The 17,872-nt window shown below is 42.0% G+C and overlaps 1 protein-coding gene across 2 annotated transcripts in view; it reads left to right on the forward strand.

Moving 5' to 3' along the window:
- Ccdc141 (coiled-coil domain containing 141) overlaps positions 1 to 17,872 on the forward strand; it is a 236,979-nt gene that overhangs the window by 167,325 nt on the left and 51,782 nt on the right. For both annotated transcript variants that reach the window (XM_004634708.2, XM_023719134.1), the window contains exons 9-10: positions 13,399 to 13,540; positions 15,391 to 15,510. In XM_004634708.2, the coding sequence (XP_004634765.1) occupies positions 13,399 to 13,540; positions 15,391 to 15,510 (262 nt within the window). The remainder of the gene's footprint in view (positions 1 to 13,398; positions 13,541 to 15,390; positions 15,511 to 17,872) is intronic.

Raw genomic sequence — 17,872 nt, forward strand, 5'->3', positions numbered from 1 at the left:
GGGTCTATGTCTTCAACCCAAGACAAACCAAGTCAATAATTACTACATAGCACTTCCTTAGAGTTCCTCTGCCATTTGTCTCATCTATCTCGGGGCTTTCCTTTTCATTCTGTGCTGTTCTGGGTTGTTCCTCTGTTGCTTTACTTTTTTTGGAGGGTAGGGGGAAGGGTCTACAGGGTGTTCAGGGTCTCACTACTAGATCAGACTTGTTTTTTTGTTTTGTTCTGTTTTGTTTTGTTTTTAGATCAGACTTGTAGTGATTCTCCTGTTTACAGCCTCCCAAGAGCTGGGATTACAGGCGTGCGCCACCACGTCCAGTCTCAGTTACCATCTCAGCATGCCCCGTGGGCAGGACCAGCACCGCAAGCCTGGGAATTGAGCCCCCAGCCCCTGCACCTGCTTGCAGGCACTTCAATCTGCTGAGCTATTTGGCCAGCCCTTGTTGTTTTACTTCCATGGCACCATCTCAACCAACCCCAGAATTACCTTGAAAGCTGGTGCCACCCAAGAAACCTCTTTTAGTCTGAACTTCCCTTGTTATTCACATACTGAATGGCAGTTGAAAATGCTGGCGTGATATCAAAGGAAACTCCCATCATAGTCATAGTAAAAACAAATTGTTTTCACATCATCAGTAGGAAACAAAGGAAAGTAACCTTTATCCTCTAGTACAACAATAGCCACCCCCCCCAAATTTCCTTTGCCTAACAGATTCATCTGTGGTCGCGTTTTCTAAGCACTCTGCCAAATATTAAAGAACTTAAAAATAACGGATTTTGTAACAGTTTAATGCTACATTTTTATGCTAAATATCAGATACTGAAATTTAGGAAATTACGAAGTTGAGTTCTTAGGACTCTTAACTTAGCCATCTTCCAAATATTTTCATGTCCATATTAAGCTGTTCTTTCTAGAGATTAAGTAAATGTCAGAACTATACTCTGGGCCTGTTAACACTGCTCCTTTTTTTTTTTTTTTTCCCATCCTTCTGAAACTCATGGTTCAAAAGGTGTCAAAAGTTCACACTTTCTATTAAATTCAGGACTAACACTATCAGATTCTTGCAAAATATCTGTAAGTGACACCAGTGTGAATGCGTTTGTTGATGATGGTGATAATGTAATGGGAAGTAACTGGAAACCGGGGCCAGAGGGCATGGCCAGGTGGAGTCTGGGGAGGAGGCAGGGAGGAGGTGTGCCCTCAGCCTTAAGCCAGTAGGGGGAGAGGGAGGAGGAGAAGGTGTGAGCAGATATGTTCATGTGCAAGGTGGTCAGTGGAGAGCTGTTCCTCGTAGTTTCATGTAGGGATCCGTTGGTCTCACTGCAATTGATTCTACCTGGGGAGAAATGGCAGCAGGAATGAGAAAGACAGACAAAAAGACAAAAGCTGGGCTAGGTGGTCACTAGTCTGCCTGATGGGCAAGACCAACGCAACACAAAACTATCCTTTATACTTTTGCAAAGTTTGCAACATATGACACAAGCTTGCCTAGTGACTAATAGCTGACATTAGCCAAATAGGATGTTTATCTCAGGAGTGAGGTGGCTTATTTGCTTTAGGCACTGAGGCCCAGTCCCACCTACGCACATTTGATCAATTTCCTAGCTTCCTGTGGCTCCCAGCAGTTTCAACCTGAAAGCCAGTCTTTTAATATTGCTTTTTTGTGAGTCCCATTTTCCTATTTTCTTCTCTCTAGAAGACTGTTGGAGGCCTGCAGCTTGTCTTCCAATATTTCACATTTTTCATTCCCCTAGATCTTTTCACTGCATTCTCAGTGATCTGTGCATTCATTGTTTTTTTTTTACCCCTTAATGTTAGTAAGAAGGTTTTTTTGTTTTGTGTTTTTTTTTATATTTTAGGGAAGGGTCTACAGGGTGTTCAGGATCTCACTACTAGATTGGACTTGTAGTGATCCCCCTGTTTACAGCCTCCCAAGAACTAGGATTACAGGTGTGCACCACCATGCCCAGTCTCAGTTGCCATTTCAGCACACCTTGGGGCAGGCAGGCCTGGGGATCGAACCCTTGGCCCCTGCTCCTGCTTGCAGGCACTTTAACCTGCTGAGCTATTTGGTCGGTCCTAGGAAGAAGTTTTAGTATTGTTTTCATTCCTAGGATTTCTGACTAACATTTTTCAGTTTTATTTTGTTTTATTTATTTTTTGCTTTTTTTGGTTTTTGTCTTTTTGAGATGGGGGTCTCAGAATGATAGGATGTTTTCAGAGTTTCTTGTTCTTTTATATGAGCCTTGGTTTTTCTCTTTACCTCTGATGGTTTCAAATGTGTTTATTTTGAAGTCATTTTTGTATGGCTGAAGTATGTTCTCACCTCAGCTGGGGTAGACTTATTCCTTGATAATTGAGTAGTTCAGAATTGCTTGTCTGTATATGTTTGGAAACTCTGGGTTGTCCTCTAATTTGGAGTCAGAGGCTTTTGTTCTTTGGCCTTGTTTTGTTTGATTTGTTCTCTGCTCTTTGCGTTTTCTTCCTACCTGGCTTTGCAGCGATTTCCACCTGATGCATAGGCTTCCCGTCCTGAATCATCTTCATCATCTGGGTGATGTTGAAGAACCAATGCCTTGTGTGACTGGGGACACAAATCTCCCACAGAAACTTTGAGGTCTCAGAAATGTAATCAGGAGGCCAGGAGAGGGCTGGGGACAACTCTGGACCATCCTGCCATGTCTCATTCCATGGGGTCTGGTCTCAGCAGACTATAGAATTTTCAGTCTCCTTTGACAATGAGGTTGAATCTCACCTACCTCCAGGTTTTAGGTGGAGGCCTCGTTATGGTTTCCAAGGGGCACAAGTGTTGGCCTCTAAGCTGTCACATGGATAGAACTTCTGGCCAGAGTTACTCTACACACAGCTGGTGGTCCAGGAGCATGGTGGCTTCAACCTGACTTCCTTAGCTTTGTGTTTTGCATTCATTTTTAGGTACACATAAAAGGGGTGTGTGTGTGTGTGTGTGTGTGTGTGTGTGTGTGTGTGTGTGTATGTGTGTGTTACTTGTTTAGTGGAGAATATCAAAGTCTGTAGCTTAAGTCAGGAAAATTTGTTGTAACAACATATCGAGTTCACGTCTGTAGTTCAAATGGCTCTGAGAAGGGGAAACTGGAGAACAGCAGTTGTTTCCTCTAAAATAAACACAATCATAAACATTTTTTAAAAACACTATTCAGGTCCTTGTTAAAAGAAACAGCAAGCTAAAGATAAGCAAGATATTTTTCCGTCTTCCAAGTATAATTTGTCTGTAGACAAAAAAGAAAAATATGGTCATCTGATCCCTTCTGATGAGACAGAATAAGCTGTCAAGAGCCTACCATCTGGTTCAGCTCCTAATCCAGATGGGCTGCCAATAGTAATTTATGAAAGGGTTGAAAGCGACTTGCCACTCTCCAGAAAGAATCATTAAAACACATTAACATCGGGACTCGCTCCCCTCCCCCACCCATCTCACAACAGATGCAGAGATAGAGCAAATGCTTCCCCATAGTAAACAGAACAGCTTATTCTTGAACCAAAAGTCAATATGTCTTTGCTTTTTGAGAGAGAGAAAAATTTTTTTTCTTTCCCCTTGCTTCCCCTCCATTAGCTCAGTGAATAAAAAAGAAAATGTTCCCACTATGGGGCTTCTAAGAAATGTCCGAAGAATCCTTCACAGGCTGTTATTTCTGAGTATCTGTGATATTGGAAAAGGCAAAGTCAACATCAGAAGTAATCTCATGTACCCATGCTCGCACTACTGACAGAAACCATCTAATCTGTTCTTACATAGACAATCCAAAGGTCAATCAGTGTTTCCAATGGAAATCGTAAAAGCACAGACCGTGAGAGCTGGGAAGCGAGCGTGGTGCTAGCCCTTCTCCGGCTCCGTCTGCCACGCACAAGCAGCACCGCTCCCAATGAGAACATGACAGCAGGGCACCACATTTGCGTTCAAACAACTTCACTTTCATTAATCTAATATCGCTGTGCAGGAATGGTGTTGTAGGCAGCTGAATTAGATAGAAATATTGCAGGCAGTCAGACAGGGCCAGGCCCTCAAGGACACAAGATGGAAGGCAAGGTGACTTTGCAACTTGGAAGAGACAGACACTCCCATTTGGGCCACACCTCATGACAAAAGAGGAAGCACAGCTACATCCTTAGAGATGGGCATCAGGGATTAATATTCTAAATAGGTATCAATCACCTTGAAAGAGCCCAAATGAGTCACTAACCCTACCCCCAACAGGAAGAGACCCTGTCCCATATTCATACCCGCTTGCTACATGACTCACTTCCCCATTTGGTACTGGATTTAATCAATTTTACCTGAGCAATGGTGCTTGTAATCTCATTGGTTGACCATAGTTTTGTCTCATGCCCACCTAAGCCAGTTCCCATGTTCTCCACCACCTTAGACCCACCTCACCACATGGCTTTACTCCATAAAAGTCCCTGGAAGAGATAGTTTACTGGGGACCACCCACTCGGGGACCCCCTTCTGTCCCTCACATGGACAGAAGCTTTCTTTCCCCCAATAAATATATTCTGCTCATAACCTCTATTTGATTCTAAATAACCTCTATTTGTTTTAGAGAACATGAACTCATCCCAGGTGCCTTTCAGGTCAGGAGAGAATTTTTCCTCTATATCATTTGGAGGTCATCTACCAAGATCATTTTATCTTATATCACTGGGACTCATTCCCAGGAGACTGAAGGAATTCAGTATTTTCAGGTGCATGTAAATTGCTAGACAATTGTGGAGTCACAGTGTCACTGGCTAGCAAGGGTTGTTAGCCACATGTTGAGGGCAGATATGCCCTGATTCTTGAGCTTGAGTGTGCTTGTCCCCATCATCTGACTGCCTCTTCAGTGCCTTCTAAAGGGGAGAGATTCCCCATACATTCTTCCAAGACGTTATCAGTAGGCTGAGGGTTCTTTGTACAGCATCGCAATTTGTACAGAAATGACAAAACTGTAAAGTGTACTGCTTAGTGTCAGAAGCCCAGGGCTTCGAATGAATCGCACCAGCAGCTATCGGCTGCCCTGGGGTGGGCCTAGCACTCTCACCACTAAACCTAGCACTAAATAATGAATTAGTCCCAAGCTATAGACTCGGCCTTCTCAGAAAAGCCTGCATGAGGCTTGTGGGGGTGGGGGGGGCGGGGGGAGAGAAGCATCGGGACACAAACCGTGACAGTAGGGGAGGAGTCCCTTTCCAACCTAATTGAAGAGGGCAGCGGAGGGACAGAACTGTCCAGAGTGGCTACAGGGCAGAGTCATCTGAGAGGTCTGTGTCCAAAGGCTGCTGCAACCAGAGCAGATCTCCCAGGGCAGCTGTGTGCCAGAGGCAAGGCATTTGGGAAAGCCATAAAAAGAAAAAAAGAAGCACCTCTAGGAGTGTGTTGGACCCTCCTCTCATGTCTCCATATCTTTGCTTTGATCAAACCATATGCTGTTCAGGCACTGAAGCAATTTCCAATAGGCATGAGATATATGTTTTAAAATATTTTAGAAAGCTCAAAATAAGTGTGCAGATGCAGCATATAAAGTTTCTAATTGAAAATGATGGAATCGGCGCTGATTGTAATATAGAGATTAGGGCTGCACTGAGAAAAGCTAGAGAGACCAGAGTAGCCCTGAAGCTATGAGTGTGATGGACAGATTGCAATTTGGAATTGGGAAGAAGAGATTAGTGCCTCCTAAGACAGAGGTGACAGAGCTGGGTATGTGGAGAAAGGGGACAGGAAGAGCTGGGGCAGGCTGGATGGCTGGGAGCTCCCTGCACCCAGGCATGAGTCTGAGCCTCAGGTAATAGGGCAGTGTGACTGGCCAGGCAAAACTGCGCAGATTAGGGCAATCCATCCAGTCCCCTGTGGCTTCAAATCATTTGAAAAGAACTATACATGGGAAACTTGGTTGAACTCAACCATAAATGCTAAAGCTAACCAACGAAAAGAACTGGCAGAGCCGAAGACTAGTGTTCACGGCCCAAAGCAGAAAGTCAGCGTTGCAAAGTTGTGCAAAGTCACAACTGCTGCATTGTTACCAGTGACATTTTCAATATGGTAATTATATACATTTGTCTCAATACTTAAATCTGTATCTTCTCTTCCCTTAAATATTGGTCTGGCTGTATTTAATATATATAATTTGATGCAGGATTTCGCAATGCAGCTCAGATTCATAGCGATTCACCTGTCTCAGCCTCCCCAGCACTGGGATTACACGTGTGCGCCACCATGCCTTGTTTTAGGGGCTGGCTCAGCACGGGGCCGGCGCAGCGTGTGATACTAGGAATCCAACCCGGGTCCTTGCGCTTGCCAGGCAGGTACTTAGCTGAACTATCTCCACAGCCAGTACTTAATTTTAAAATGTGCATTAATCTCCGATGCTTACAAGGGTGTGTGCTCAGGCTATAAGGGATGTAAAAACAGATTGAAAAAAAAAATTGGGCTTCTATGCCTGTCTCTTACAGAATGGACAATGTAGTGCATGATGAGAAACAAACCAACGCAAAACGAGAGATTATACTAAGTAATTGTAAAATAAAAGTAGAAAGAGAAGGATGCTGTTTGGTTAGTTGTGATTCACCTAAATGAAAAATGTGGGTTGCTAAATGTAGTATTTTTTTTTTTTTTTTTTTTTTTTTTTTACTGGAGGCTTGATTTGGTTGTCCGGCTGCTTTCTGTGGTTTAATGCGGGACTGTCTCCCTCTAGTGGTCATTTTGGAAACTACAGGCAGACTTGGCCTTAGCGGGAGGACAAGCCGGCCAGTTCCAAAAGCAGTCAGGGAAAGTGAAGACCTGCAGGCAGGCAATTAGGAACCAAAGAGGCAAAGCTACAGGTGACATTGCTGAAAGCCAGATTACTAGTAACTACTTCACAAACCTTTACTCCAAGAAATTGGAAGATCCAGAAAAAACCGGATTTTTCACTATATGTGAATCACCAAAATGGAATCAAGAAAATAGCCCAAATAATCCAATAACAGGCAATGAAATCCAGGCAGTAGTTTTAAAAACTCTATCAACCACTGAGGAAAGCCTAGGATCTGATAGATTCATTCCTGACTTGTGTAAGAACTTCAGGGAAGACCTAGCGCCGGACCTCCCTGAGCTCTGTAATGAAATCAAAAGAGGAGGAGGAGGCCTTCCACATTCCTGCCTGGAAGCTAGTATTGATTCCAAACCGAGAGAAGGACTCAGATGAAAAAGAAAACTACAAGTCAATCTCTTTAATGAACATAGATCCTCAAGAAGATGTCGGCAAAGAGAATGTCAGAAAGATCACATATCATGATCAAATAAATAGGCTCTATTGCAGGGGTGCCAGGGTGGGGTGACATACACAAAGCAGCAGGTGGAATGTACTGCCTCAGCAGCAGCAGGGACTGAAATCACATGACCTTCTCAACAGATTCAGAAAATGCCTTTGACAAAATCCAACATCAGCTTCTGATAAAAACCATAAAGAAAATAGATACAGAAGAAACTTATCTCAGTCTGATAAGAGCCATCTATAACAAACCTGTAGCCAATATCATATTAATGGGGAAAAGCTGAAAGGTCTTCCTCTAAAATCAGGGGCAAGACCAGGGGTGTCTATCACCACTTCTGTTCAATAGAGTACGTGAATCTTTGACCAGAGCAATCAGACAAGAGAATGAAATAAAAGGGACACCTAAGGGAAAGGAGACAGTCAAATTGTCCTTACTCACGGGGAAACTGATCTTTTGCATACGAGATCCAAAATTTCTATCACAAAATTCCTAGAGCTAATAAGTAATTTTGGCAAGGTAGTAGGATATGAAATCAACACACACACAGATGAGGAATGTTTTTGTACATCAATAATGAACAGACCAAGGAAGAAAGCAGAAAAAGAATAGCATTCATAACAGCATCAAGAAAAATTAAATACTCAACAATTAGTCTCCCTGGCATGCCGTGCTGGCGCTGCCTCCGGGGCACGCTGAGATAGCGATTGGGGACTAGGCTTGGTGGCGCGTGCCTGTAATCCCAGCACTTGGGAGGCTGAAAACAGGAGGATCACTATGAGTCCAGTCTGTGCAGTGAGACCTTGTAGACCCTGTGGACCCTATACTAAATACAAAAAAGAAAAAATTAACCTAAGAAAGGAAGAGAAAAACCTCTACAGTGAAAACCATGGCACTCTCAAAAAGGAAACTGAACAGGGCATCAGAAAATAGGTATCTCGTGCTCCTGGCCAGACAACTGAAATTATCAAAATGGCCATTCTTCCAATACACACACACACACACGTCTGATGAACTCCCAAGCAAATTATCAATAGTTTTTTCCACAGGTTTAGAGAAAACTATCCTAAAATTTATGTGGAATGAATCAGAAGAGACTCAGAGTAGTGAAAGAAACCCTGCATGAAGAGCAGAGCCGAAGGCACCACCGGCCCAGACTTTGGATATATTGCAGAGTTGTACTGATAAAATCAACATAGCACTGGCCCCAAAACAGACGTGATCAGTGGAACAGGATAGAAGATCCAGAAATGACCCGTGGCACCTTCAGCTGTCTGGCATTTCACAGAGGGGCCACAGATGCACGCTGGAGGAAAGGTAATGTCCTTAGGACATGGTGCTGGGGAAGCTAGCTATCCACATGCAGAAGATTGAAGACAGGTCCACACCTCTCACCATTTATGAAACTAAAATAGATGTGGATAAAAGATATAAATATTAAAACAAATACTTAATCTGTTGGAAGATACAATAGAGAAAACTCTTAATGGCTTAGTCCAGGACTTTCTAAACCGAACCGCAGGTGCACAAGAAATAACGTCAAGAATCAGTAAATGGGATCAGATCAAACTAAAAGCTTCTGTACACAAAGGAAACGACCACAAAAGTCAAGAAACAACCAACAGAATGGAAACACATTGCCGATGATCCTTCAGGCAGAGGACAAATATCTGGAATGCATAAATAACTCAAAAAACTAAGTTCTAATAAATGAAACACTCAATCAAAATGGGCCACTGAAAAGAATAGCCACTTCTCAGAAGAAGTACAAATGGCCAAGAAACACATGAAAAACAAGCTCAACATCACTAGCCTGGAGAAAAATGTAAATTAAAACAATATTGTGTTTGCATTTCACTCTAGAAAAAAATGGCTAGCCACTGGTCCCACCCCCTGGGCAAACTAGGCCGGCCACTGAGAACCAGCACTGTGGCATGCACCTGCAATCCCAGTGCTGGGGAGGCTGAAAACAGGAGGATGAGTATGAGTCTGAGCTGCATAGTGAGACCCTGTACTCAATACATTAAAAGAAAAGAGAGAGAAGAAAGAACGAATGGCTACCATCAAGCAATCAAATAATAACAAATGTTCGTGAGGCTACAGATGAAGAGCGGAGCCCAAGCCCATCTACATTGTTGGTGGGGATGGGAGCTACTACTGCTGAAATGAGTGTAGTGACTCTGCAAAGCACTGAAGATAGAAGTTGCACTCAGCCCGGCTGTTCGCCCTGTACATGGCTCCCTAAAAGAGTAAAGTCACCATATCACAGTGCTGTAAATGCACCCACATCTATAGCAGCACAATCACGAGAGCTAAATCTAGGTAATGACTCATTTATTATTAGTTGTAGTGATCGCATCTTACAGTGAAAACTAATCTGTATTTCCTTAAATGTTCTAAAATGAAGATTTATTTATTTTTTGTATTTGGGACAGGGTGTACAGGAGGGACAGGGTCTCACTGTGCAGATCAGACTCATATTGATTCTCCTGCTTACAGCCTCCCAAGAGCTGGGATTACAAGTGGGTGCCACCATGCCCAGTCTCAATCACGGTCTCAGTGCACCCTGGGGGCGGGGCTGGCACAGCAGGCCCGGGGATTGAACTCCCAGCCCCTGCATCTGCCTAAGCAGGCGCTTTAATCTGCTGAGCTATTTGGCTGGCCCTAAAATTCAGATTTTAAAATTTCATTAAATAAAAAATTACTAACTATAACAAGTACATACATTTGGGCATTATAGAGACCTGACTTTAAATCAGGCCTTTCTTACGTCCCATCACATATCTCTGCAGCAAATTATTTTACTCTGGATCTTCAGTTACATTAGTTAAAAATTGGAGTTAAAAAATTGGAACCAAAATGTTAAGTTAACTTCTGAAAGTTATCTTAAGCATTCTACTAAATGATGCATGCAGTGCTCTTCATGAAGTGATAGAAGCGGGGTGCTGGGGCAGGAAGAGGGGAGAGCTTCAGGCCAGCCTGGACCATATAAGGAGACCTTGTCTCAAAACAAACATAAAAGAGAACCCTGAAATAAAGCAACATAAGAGACAGCAACATTAAACGCTGTTAAGATTATATACAAAGCTAGAAGAAGCACAATCTATAAGCCTTAGTTGCCCTGGTGCTACACACTTAGTTGACATCATTGTAGGGACTGAAGAGCTCATTTTGGATTTGAATGGCCAAGGAGGTGGCTGGGATCAGTAAGCATTGAGTTAGAGTACTGTACAGCAATTCTACAAAATCAGGATCGGGGTGGAAAACTTGGGAGGGAGTGTGGACACTAAGCAGCTTTAGGCTAGTCACAGAGTAGTCTGAGCCCTGGGGCCAGAAACACAGTAACTAGGACTGATAGAAAAGCTCCAGAGCTGAACGACAACCACTTTCTGTAGAGCATGCTAAAGAGTAAAAAGAGCGACTTGGATAGGAACATGGAGGCTTGACTGCACCAGGCCATGAGGAGTGGAGGAGTCTACTCAAAATCGGGGGAGGGGCTCCCAGCTACCTGCTTGGGCTCCCCCATCTCCACCCGCACCCCCATGTGTGGTTGGTAAAATCACCTTGACTACATGGACAAAGGGTACTTTGGGGGTGAGGCAGAGGCAACACAGAGGTGGAGTGAACATGCGACTTCTTGGCCGTTGTGACTTTTCAAACTCTACCTTCCTGAATTTGTATCAGTCATTTTCCCACCATCTCCAACCATCTTTCTTTTTCACATAGTTGCCAATTTCCTCACACAAGCTTTGCCCTCTCTCTGTACCTTCTTTCCTCAGTGTCTTTTATTCACTTTATCTTTCTTAGTCCAGATTTCCACATGTCATAGAAACTTGGAACCCATAGTATGTAGGACCACTGGGCCTTAAAATGTGTTTTTACAGAGAGCAAATTGGTCAAGCAATGGCCGTGACTCATCCTCAGGTCAGACACTGACAAAAGAATGTACAAAAGGTGGTACAGGGCAATAGAATAAATCCTGGGAGTACTTGGCTGACCTTATCAGATACAAAAGTTACAATTCTGGGTGTATAGGTCTTGCTATATCTTGGTCTTAACCATCCAGTAGAAAAGTATAAAAATGAGGTATATACAGTAAATCCATATTAATATGATGAGCTATAAAAGGCTCAAGTCAATAACTTCTGAGGATAACCCATTAATATTATAGACTGCTAGACAGTATTAGATGTTTAGTTGAATTCAAACACTTATAGTATTTAGATGCCAATAGAATATTCACCTCTGACAGGACAAAAAATAAATAAATAAATAAATAAATAAATAAATAAATTTTTAAAAGGAAAAAAATAGAAATAGAAAGAAGCAGTCAATGCTCTAATTAGCTTCGTCTCCTTTTTTCCAATTGTTTGTACTTTTTCTTTTCTTAATTTCTTATACATTGCTCCAGTTTTTTCTTCTTCCAATATCTGGTAATATGAATAGCTGGTTGTCAGACAATACCATGTATTACAACAAATACTGTGAAATTCATATTACTTTGTTAAGTAAAATTCTGTATGAGTTGTCAAAAAATAATAAAAAAAATAAAATGTATTTTTAGCATGCAATCTTTTGGTTTAAAACCTAGTCAAAATATGATTCATATTAGCAACATACTGCTTTTATAAAACTTGAGGATTAGAAATTATTTGTAAAATTTCTTGATTCCTCATTATATTCTTCACTATCTCTGAGAATTAAAGTGAAAAACTACTTGTTGTAAGTCTAATGTCAAGAAGAAGATTTGTCTTGCTGACCTCCTGTTTTCCCTCTGCTTCACTTGTCTGGGCCCCCACAGTACCCACAGGACATACGAAGGGGGCTTGCCTCTGTAGACACTTCATTGTCATTCAGGAGAGGGGACTTCACCTCTCAGACATTTGGGATTTTGCCCTCATTTCATGACTAATTAAAGTCATTTTGACAGAGTCATAAATTAATTTTTTGAGCTAAAATTCCTGAAATCTGTGCCTTGTTCCAAGATCTTTAAAATGAACTCTGAGTAATTAAATTTAAGAGTTGTCATGTTAATCTTTATTAGTATCTGAAGGAAATGACTGATGGGAGATTAAATATTTCAGCATCTACATGTTCACATAGAAAGGGGAACAAGGGGGGAAGGGGAAGGAAAGGAGGGCAAAGAAAAAGAACAGATGGAAGAAGTGGATACAAAGCTTTTGTAAATAAGGAGGGGAACAGGGGTGGAAGGGAGGAGAGGGAGTTGGAGGAAAAAGAATATATATTATGTACAGGTACAAATTTCCTGTGATAAATATGATCATGATGCATTATGTAGACTATATCACTAAACTTAATTTAAAAAGAATAGGTTAATAATTAAAAGCATTCATTCCATCAACAATATCCTTTTGTTGTCTTCCACTTTGAGTGTCTTCACTTTGAACTAGAAGACTGTTAAGATATCTTCAGATTAGAGCAACCAGGGTCCAATTCAAGGCTCATTCAGATTGTAAAGCTATTTTCATTTTATGAGCTCTCTGCTCATGTTCTTTGTCTCCTGAGGACAGCACTTATAAAACAAATGATAACGTGAGTCTTGATTTTATTTTTATGAGCAACTATATCTGATAATTAATTGTTGGTGATAACTTGGTTTTAACCTAATGAATACAGCCCTAAGCATCTATAATCATGAAGAACAAGGATCGTGTTATATAAATATTTTACCCTATTGGCTTAGAAAATGCTTTGTTAATTGGCTGATTCACATTTCTACTCAAAGAGCATCTTTAGATAAATGGAGCTTTTACATAATACCCTCAGGAAAACTCTTGGCAAACATCCTGTGCTTTTTACCATACGGGTCTCAAAGTGTGTCAGAGAAACATGAAAAGCAAACCTTTAGAAAGAATATTAGACCTGTTGCAAAAAGCTTCTAGCTCGTCTGTTCCCTTAGGATTGACAGAGTGGAAACAAAGGAACGTAACTTGGTTTTGTCTTCTGTTATACCAGAATGATAACTCTTAACTCCTATGATCCTAAAGCTGATAATTGGATAACTTTTATTCATTCATAACTGCCTTGAAAATCCGATCCTTTCTCCAGTGTTCCCTGTTCCCGGGCTTCTCCGGCAGGCGTGAGTGAACTGACGGAGGTTGTTCCCTGCAGCTCTCAGGTGGGCGGCGTCCGGAAGATGATGGCTTGTGTGCAGAGACGCATGGATCACCTCACCAGGCAGTGCTCAGCGCGTGAGGAGTTAGCTGCCAAGAACCAGCAAATCTCAGCCTTGGTGGAGGGTTACCTCGAGAAGGTAGCGTCACAAAAAGAAACGTGAACGCTCAGTCGTGATCATCGATGGTATTCAGACTGACTGCAGGTTGTGAGTGTGGTGGAAGGAGGGGGCCCATGTCTAAGGTTTCTGTGTCCCACGTCAGAACCTACGCTTGGACAAAGCGGCCGGAATTCACCACTGTTCCTTAAGCATTCCTGACCCCAAAATAAGCATCTAATCTAGTCGGCCACCGCACTGAACACACAAATACAAAGGGAGCCCTTGCCTTCACAGCTCTGTTTCCCAGACCACATACTCACTAGGATGGGTGCTGGATTTGCACTCTTCTGGGCATGGTCCCACAGGATAAGTTTCCATTAACCTGGAACCATGGAACTCTGGGATTATGGGCAGATGGATACCAAAAGTTATGGTTTTGGGGTTTTTCCAGAAATAACCTGTTATTATCTTATAGAACCAGACCAGCACAAGAGGTTTATTCATTCTGCATGAAAGCATACAAGGGCAAATCCTCTTGGATGAATAAACACACTGGTCTCTGGCAGGGAGGAGACAACCAACAGTGATTGTAGAAACATCTTTTCTCCTATTTTTCTTTCTTTTTCTTTTCTTTTTTTGTATGTTAGGGAAGGGTCTACAGGGTCTCACTACTAGATCGGACTCGCAGTGATCCGCCTGTTTACAGCCTCCTAAGAGCTGGGATTACAGGCACGCACCACCATGCCCAGTCTCAACTGCCGTATCAGTGTGCCCCAGGGGTGGGGCCGGCACAGCAGGCCCGGGGATCGAACCCCTGGTCCCTGGGCCTCTTGCAGCCACTTTAATTCGCTGAGCTATTTGGCTGACCCTCTTTTCTCCTATTTTCAAAGAGCAGTAAAGACAGGGAGTTAAACTTTGACAAAAAACAAAAATACTTACAAGTGGGTTGGATAAATAGCAGAAGCTAGTAATGTCCCAATGCACTGACATGACAAAGGCCAGCTCAAATTTTCAACGGGGTCTTCACCAGCTACCATGGCCATCTGCAGTATCTGCGTGCGTACAATCAGTAGGCTTGGCAGGGGAGGATGTTCCATCCAGTGCCTGTGTTTACATCACCTCCTTATCTGATAATGACCCAGAAACTTGAGCTTTTGAGCCTTTTCCTGGTGCTGGGTCCAGGAAGATTCTGAATACAGAGACGTGCTGGTACCACGTTCTCGAGAGCTTGAGCTACTTTGCTGGTGGAGGAAAATTCAGTGGGGACACAAGCAGCCATTGCTACGTGTTTTCCTACCAACTTGTAGCCTGTTTGGCTTCAGCGAACGTGGACTCTGGGTAGAGCAAAGGAATGAAAGAAGTAACGTGGATGGAGCAGAACCTTTCAAGTGTCGCTTTATCTATTGATTCACAGATACTGCAGATCAAATCACAAATCCCCGAGCTGACGCATCAAATTGCATACACAGAGCTTAGTGCTTTCCCAGAAGCCCTGAGTCCTAAATACAGCAGCTCATGTGAGCCAGTACCTGTGCTTGGGATCGCTACTCTAAAATGTGCCTATGAATGTATCCAATTCAACGTACAGATTAATACATCGTTGTTGATGTGTCAGCAAATGTATTATCATCCTTTGTAGGTAATTTACATTATGTGGGTGATTGCTTGTATTTCGGTGCTGTTGAGGAGTCACTAGTATTATCTTGCATGAAGAAAAGCATTATTCAAGTGTGAAATTCTGAAATATTTTAGACTATTTGCAAATTAAAACTGATATATTTTTGTACACACTGGGAAAACACCAATCAACATTTATTGTCCTCACCTATATATATCTGTATGTGCAGATATATATTATTAAAACTGTCATATATTTTTTATTCCTAAAGGTGGAAATGTCTGTTCAGAAAATCAGTCCAGTACTTTCCAGGGCAATGGATATTGGCTCTAGCCTTTTTGAATCAGAGAAGATTCTGCATAAATATCTGGAACTAGATATCGAAGTCAAGGTATATAAAATATGAATTGCTGTGATGGTTATGATTATGTAAATATGATCTTTTAAAATATTCCACAACTATAAAACTTAACTCTAGTTTTCTTGAGGGTTTCAGTTCTCTATTAGTATGTAGCAAACAATGACTTAAAAATTCATACTGTTGTGTGTGGCTAAGTTATTTGTATTTTTAGGGACATGTAAGCTCATTGAAAGTCAGGAGGATGGCCTGGTGCTAAGCACTCATTTGGTCCTTTTCCTTGCCTGAAAGGAGGTAGCAATTCAGGCAGGGAGGGCCCTTCTCTAAGATTACTTGGGATTGTGTGCAAAGTGACAAAAGAAAACTACCAGAAGCAACACACTGTTGCAAGACCTGACCTTACTCACATACTCAGTCTTCAGAGACATTCACGGCCCCTCCTCACCCGGAACCCTCTCTCTCCATCACCCTCCTATCTTTTTCCCTGTGGGACATGGATTCAGAGATTCCTACTCGAGAAACTCGTGCCAAAGTCGCTGCCTGCCACTTCAGGGCTTAGTGGCAAGTCAGTGTTCGCCCTGGTGCACGGGGCGCCCCTTTCAGAAGTGACATCCCCCTAGAAATCGGGGCATACCATTTGTTTTTAAAATGGGGTACTTTTTGTGCATTATTGAAAAAGGTAAATACGAAACTGTCCTACCAATTTGATTTGAAACTGTCTCGTTGCTATTTGTTTCTCAGTAAAATTATGGAAAAAAAGAAAAGGGTAAATAAATGTTGCACAGAGATACAGTTTTCTGTTTTGTTTTGTTTTTAGAAATTTTAGAATCAGGGAGGCAATTGAGAGGAAAGAAATCCCCCTCCCACTCGACTCCTCTTCTCCAAATGCAACCAGGAAGCGGGGCTTGTAAATTACAATTAGTTTCATTCAGCAGAGGACTTGGGAAGCATATTAAAGACAAGTAGGAAAGCAATCCCTCCTTCTCCAATGAGAGTGAAACTTCCCTTTCATTTCTGCTTGATTTCTAGCTTATTCCCACATGAAATTTTACATGCTTCTTTCCATGGCAATTATGCACTCTTATGTCACTCAGTTATGGGGACACATTCTGAGAAATGTGTCATTAGACCGTTTTGTCACAGTAGGAGCATCACAGCCTGTCCTTGTGCAAACCTAGCTGGGAAAACTGACTGATCAGTACGAACTTTTGATGCAACCAAGAAATGCAGTCTATGTGAGACATGTGTGTCTTCTGCCAGCAAAATCAGGCACACAGTTTACCACTAAGTAGATGAATGCGCTCTAAAATGCCAAGAAATATAGTAAACACAAGCCAATAATATAGTCATTTATTATCACTATCAACTATTACATATTACGCATAATTGTGTGTGTCATATTTTATATGATTGGCAACACATTATGTTCTGTAAATACCAGTATCAAAACACATAAATAATGCGTCAGACTGTGACCTGTGTTGGCCACTAGGCTCTAGGAGCTTTCCTGCTCCACTGCAAGCTGAAGGAGCCACCATCCACACACGTCCAATCCATCATTAACAGAAATGGTGTGATTCCTACAATACCAACTCATCCATTTCATCAGGAATTGGAGTCTGTAGGGCGGAAAGTACACAGGACAACACGGGAACATCCCTAGGCAGGCAAAATTGGCTGATTCTTTGGATTGCATAGGTTTAAGGTATAAAGTTCCTACCCATGTTTAGGTTCTTTCAAAAAAAGATTTAAATAAGATTGCATGATTGATATTTGATTTAAATAACCTAAAAATGAATACGTTTTATAAATTTGCTGTCCTCTTGTATGACAAGTTTAGTTTCAGAACTTGCTTCACCTATTGTTACATTTCTTACAACAATTTTCACACAGGAGTATTTAAAATATTCTTGCCATTTTTGTTTTGGAAATTCTTAGACCAACTGTTCTTCTGTTTGTGACACAGAAAATAAAATGTACTAAAGAAGGTATATAGCTGATAGAGCCAAGCAGGGATTTGAGAGGATTTTTAATTTAATTTATTTTTTATTTTTTGTATTTTAGGGAAGGGCCTACAGGGTGTTCAGGGTCTCACTACTAGATTGGACTCGTAGTGATCTGCCTGTTTATAGCCTCCCAAATTCTGGGATTATAGACGATTCCCACCATGCCCAGTCTCAATTGCCCTCTCAGCACACCCCGGGGGGCAGGCCCTGGGATCCCCCAGCCCCTGGGCCTGCTTGCAGGCACTTTAATCCACTGAGCTATTTGGCGGGCGCTTATGTCTTTTTTCTTTTTCTTTTTGGGAATTTAGAAAGCTGCGCCTTTCTTTTACAGAGGAAGTCCACAGTACAAGTTCAATTAATTATTGTAATAAAGGGTGGTGCAGAAGGGT

Source organism: Octodon degus, unplaced genomic scaffold, assembly GCF_000260255.1.
Source record: "Octodon degus isolate 3935 unplaced genomic scaffold, OctDeg1.0 scaffold00065, whole genome shotgun sequence".
NCBI classification, from domain to species: domain Eukaryota; kingdom Metazoa; phylum Chordata; class Mammalia; order Rodentia; family Octodontidae; genus Octodon; species Octodon degus.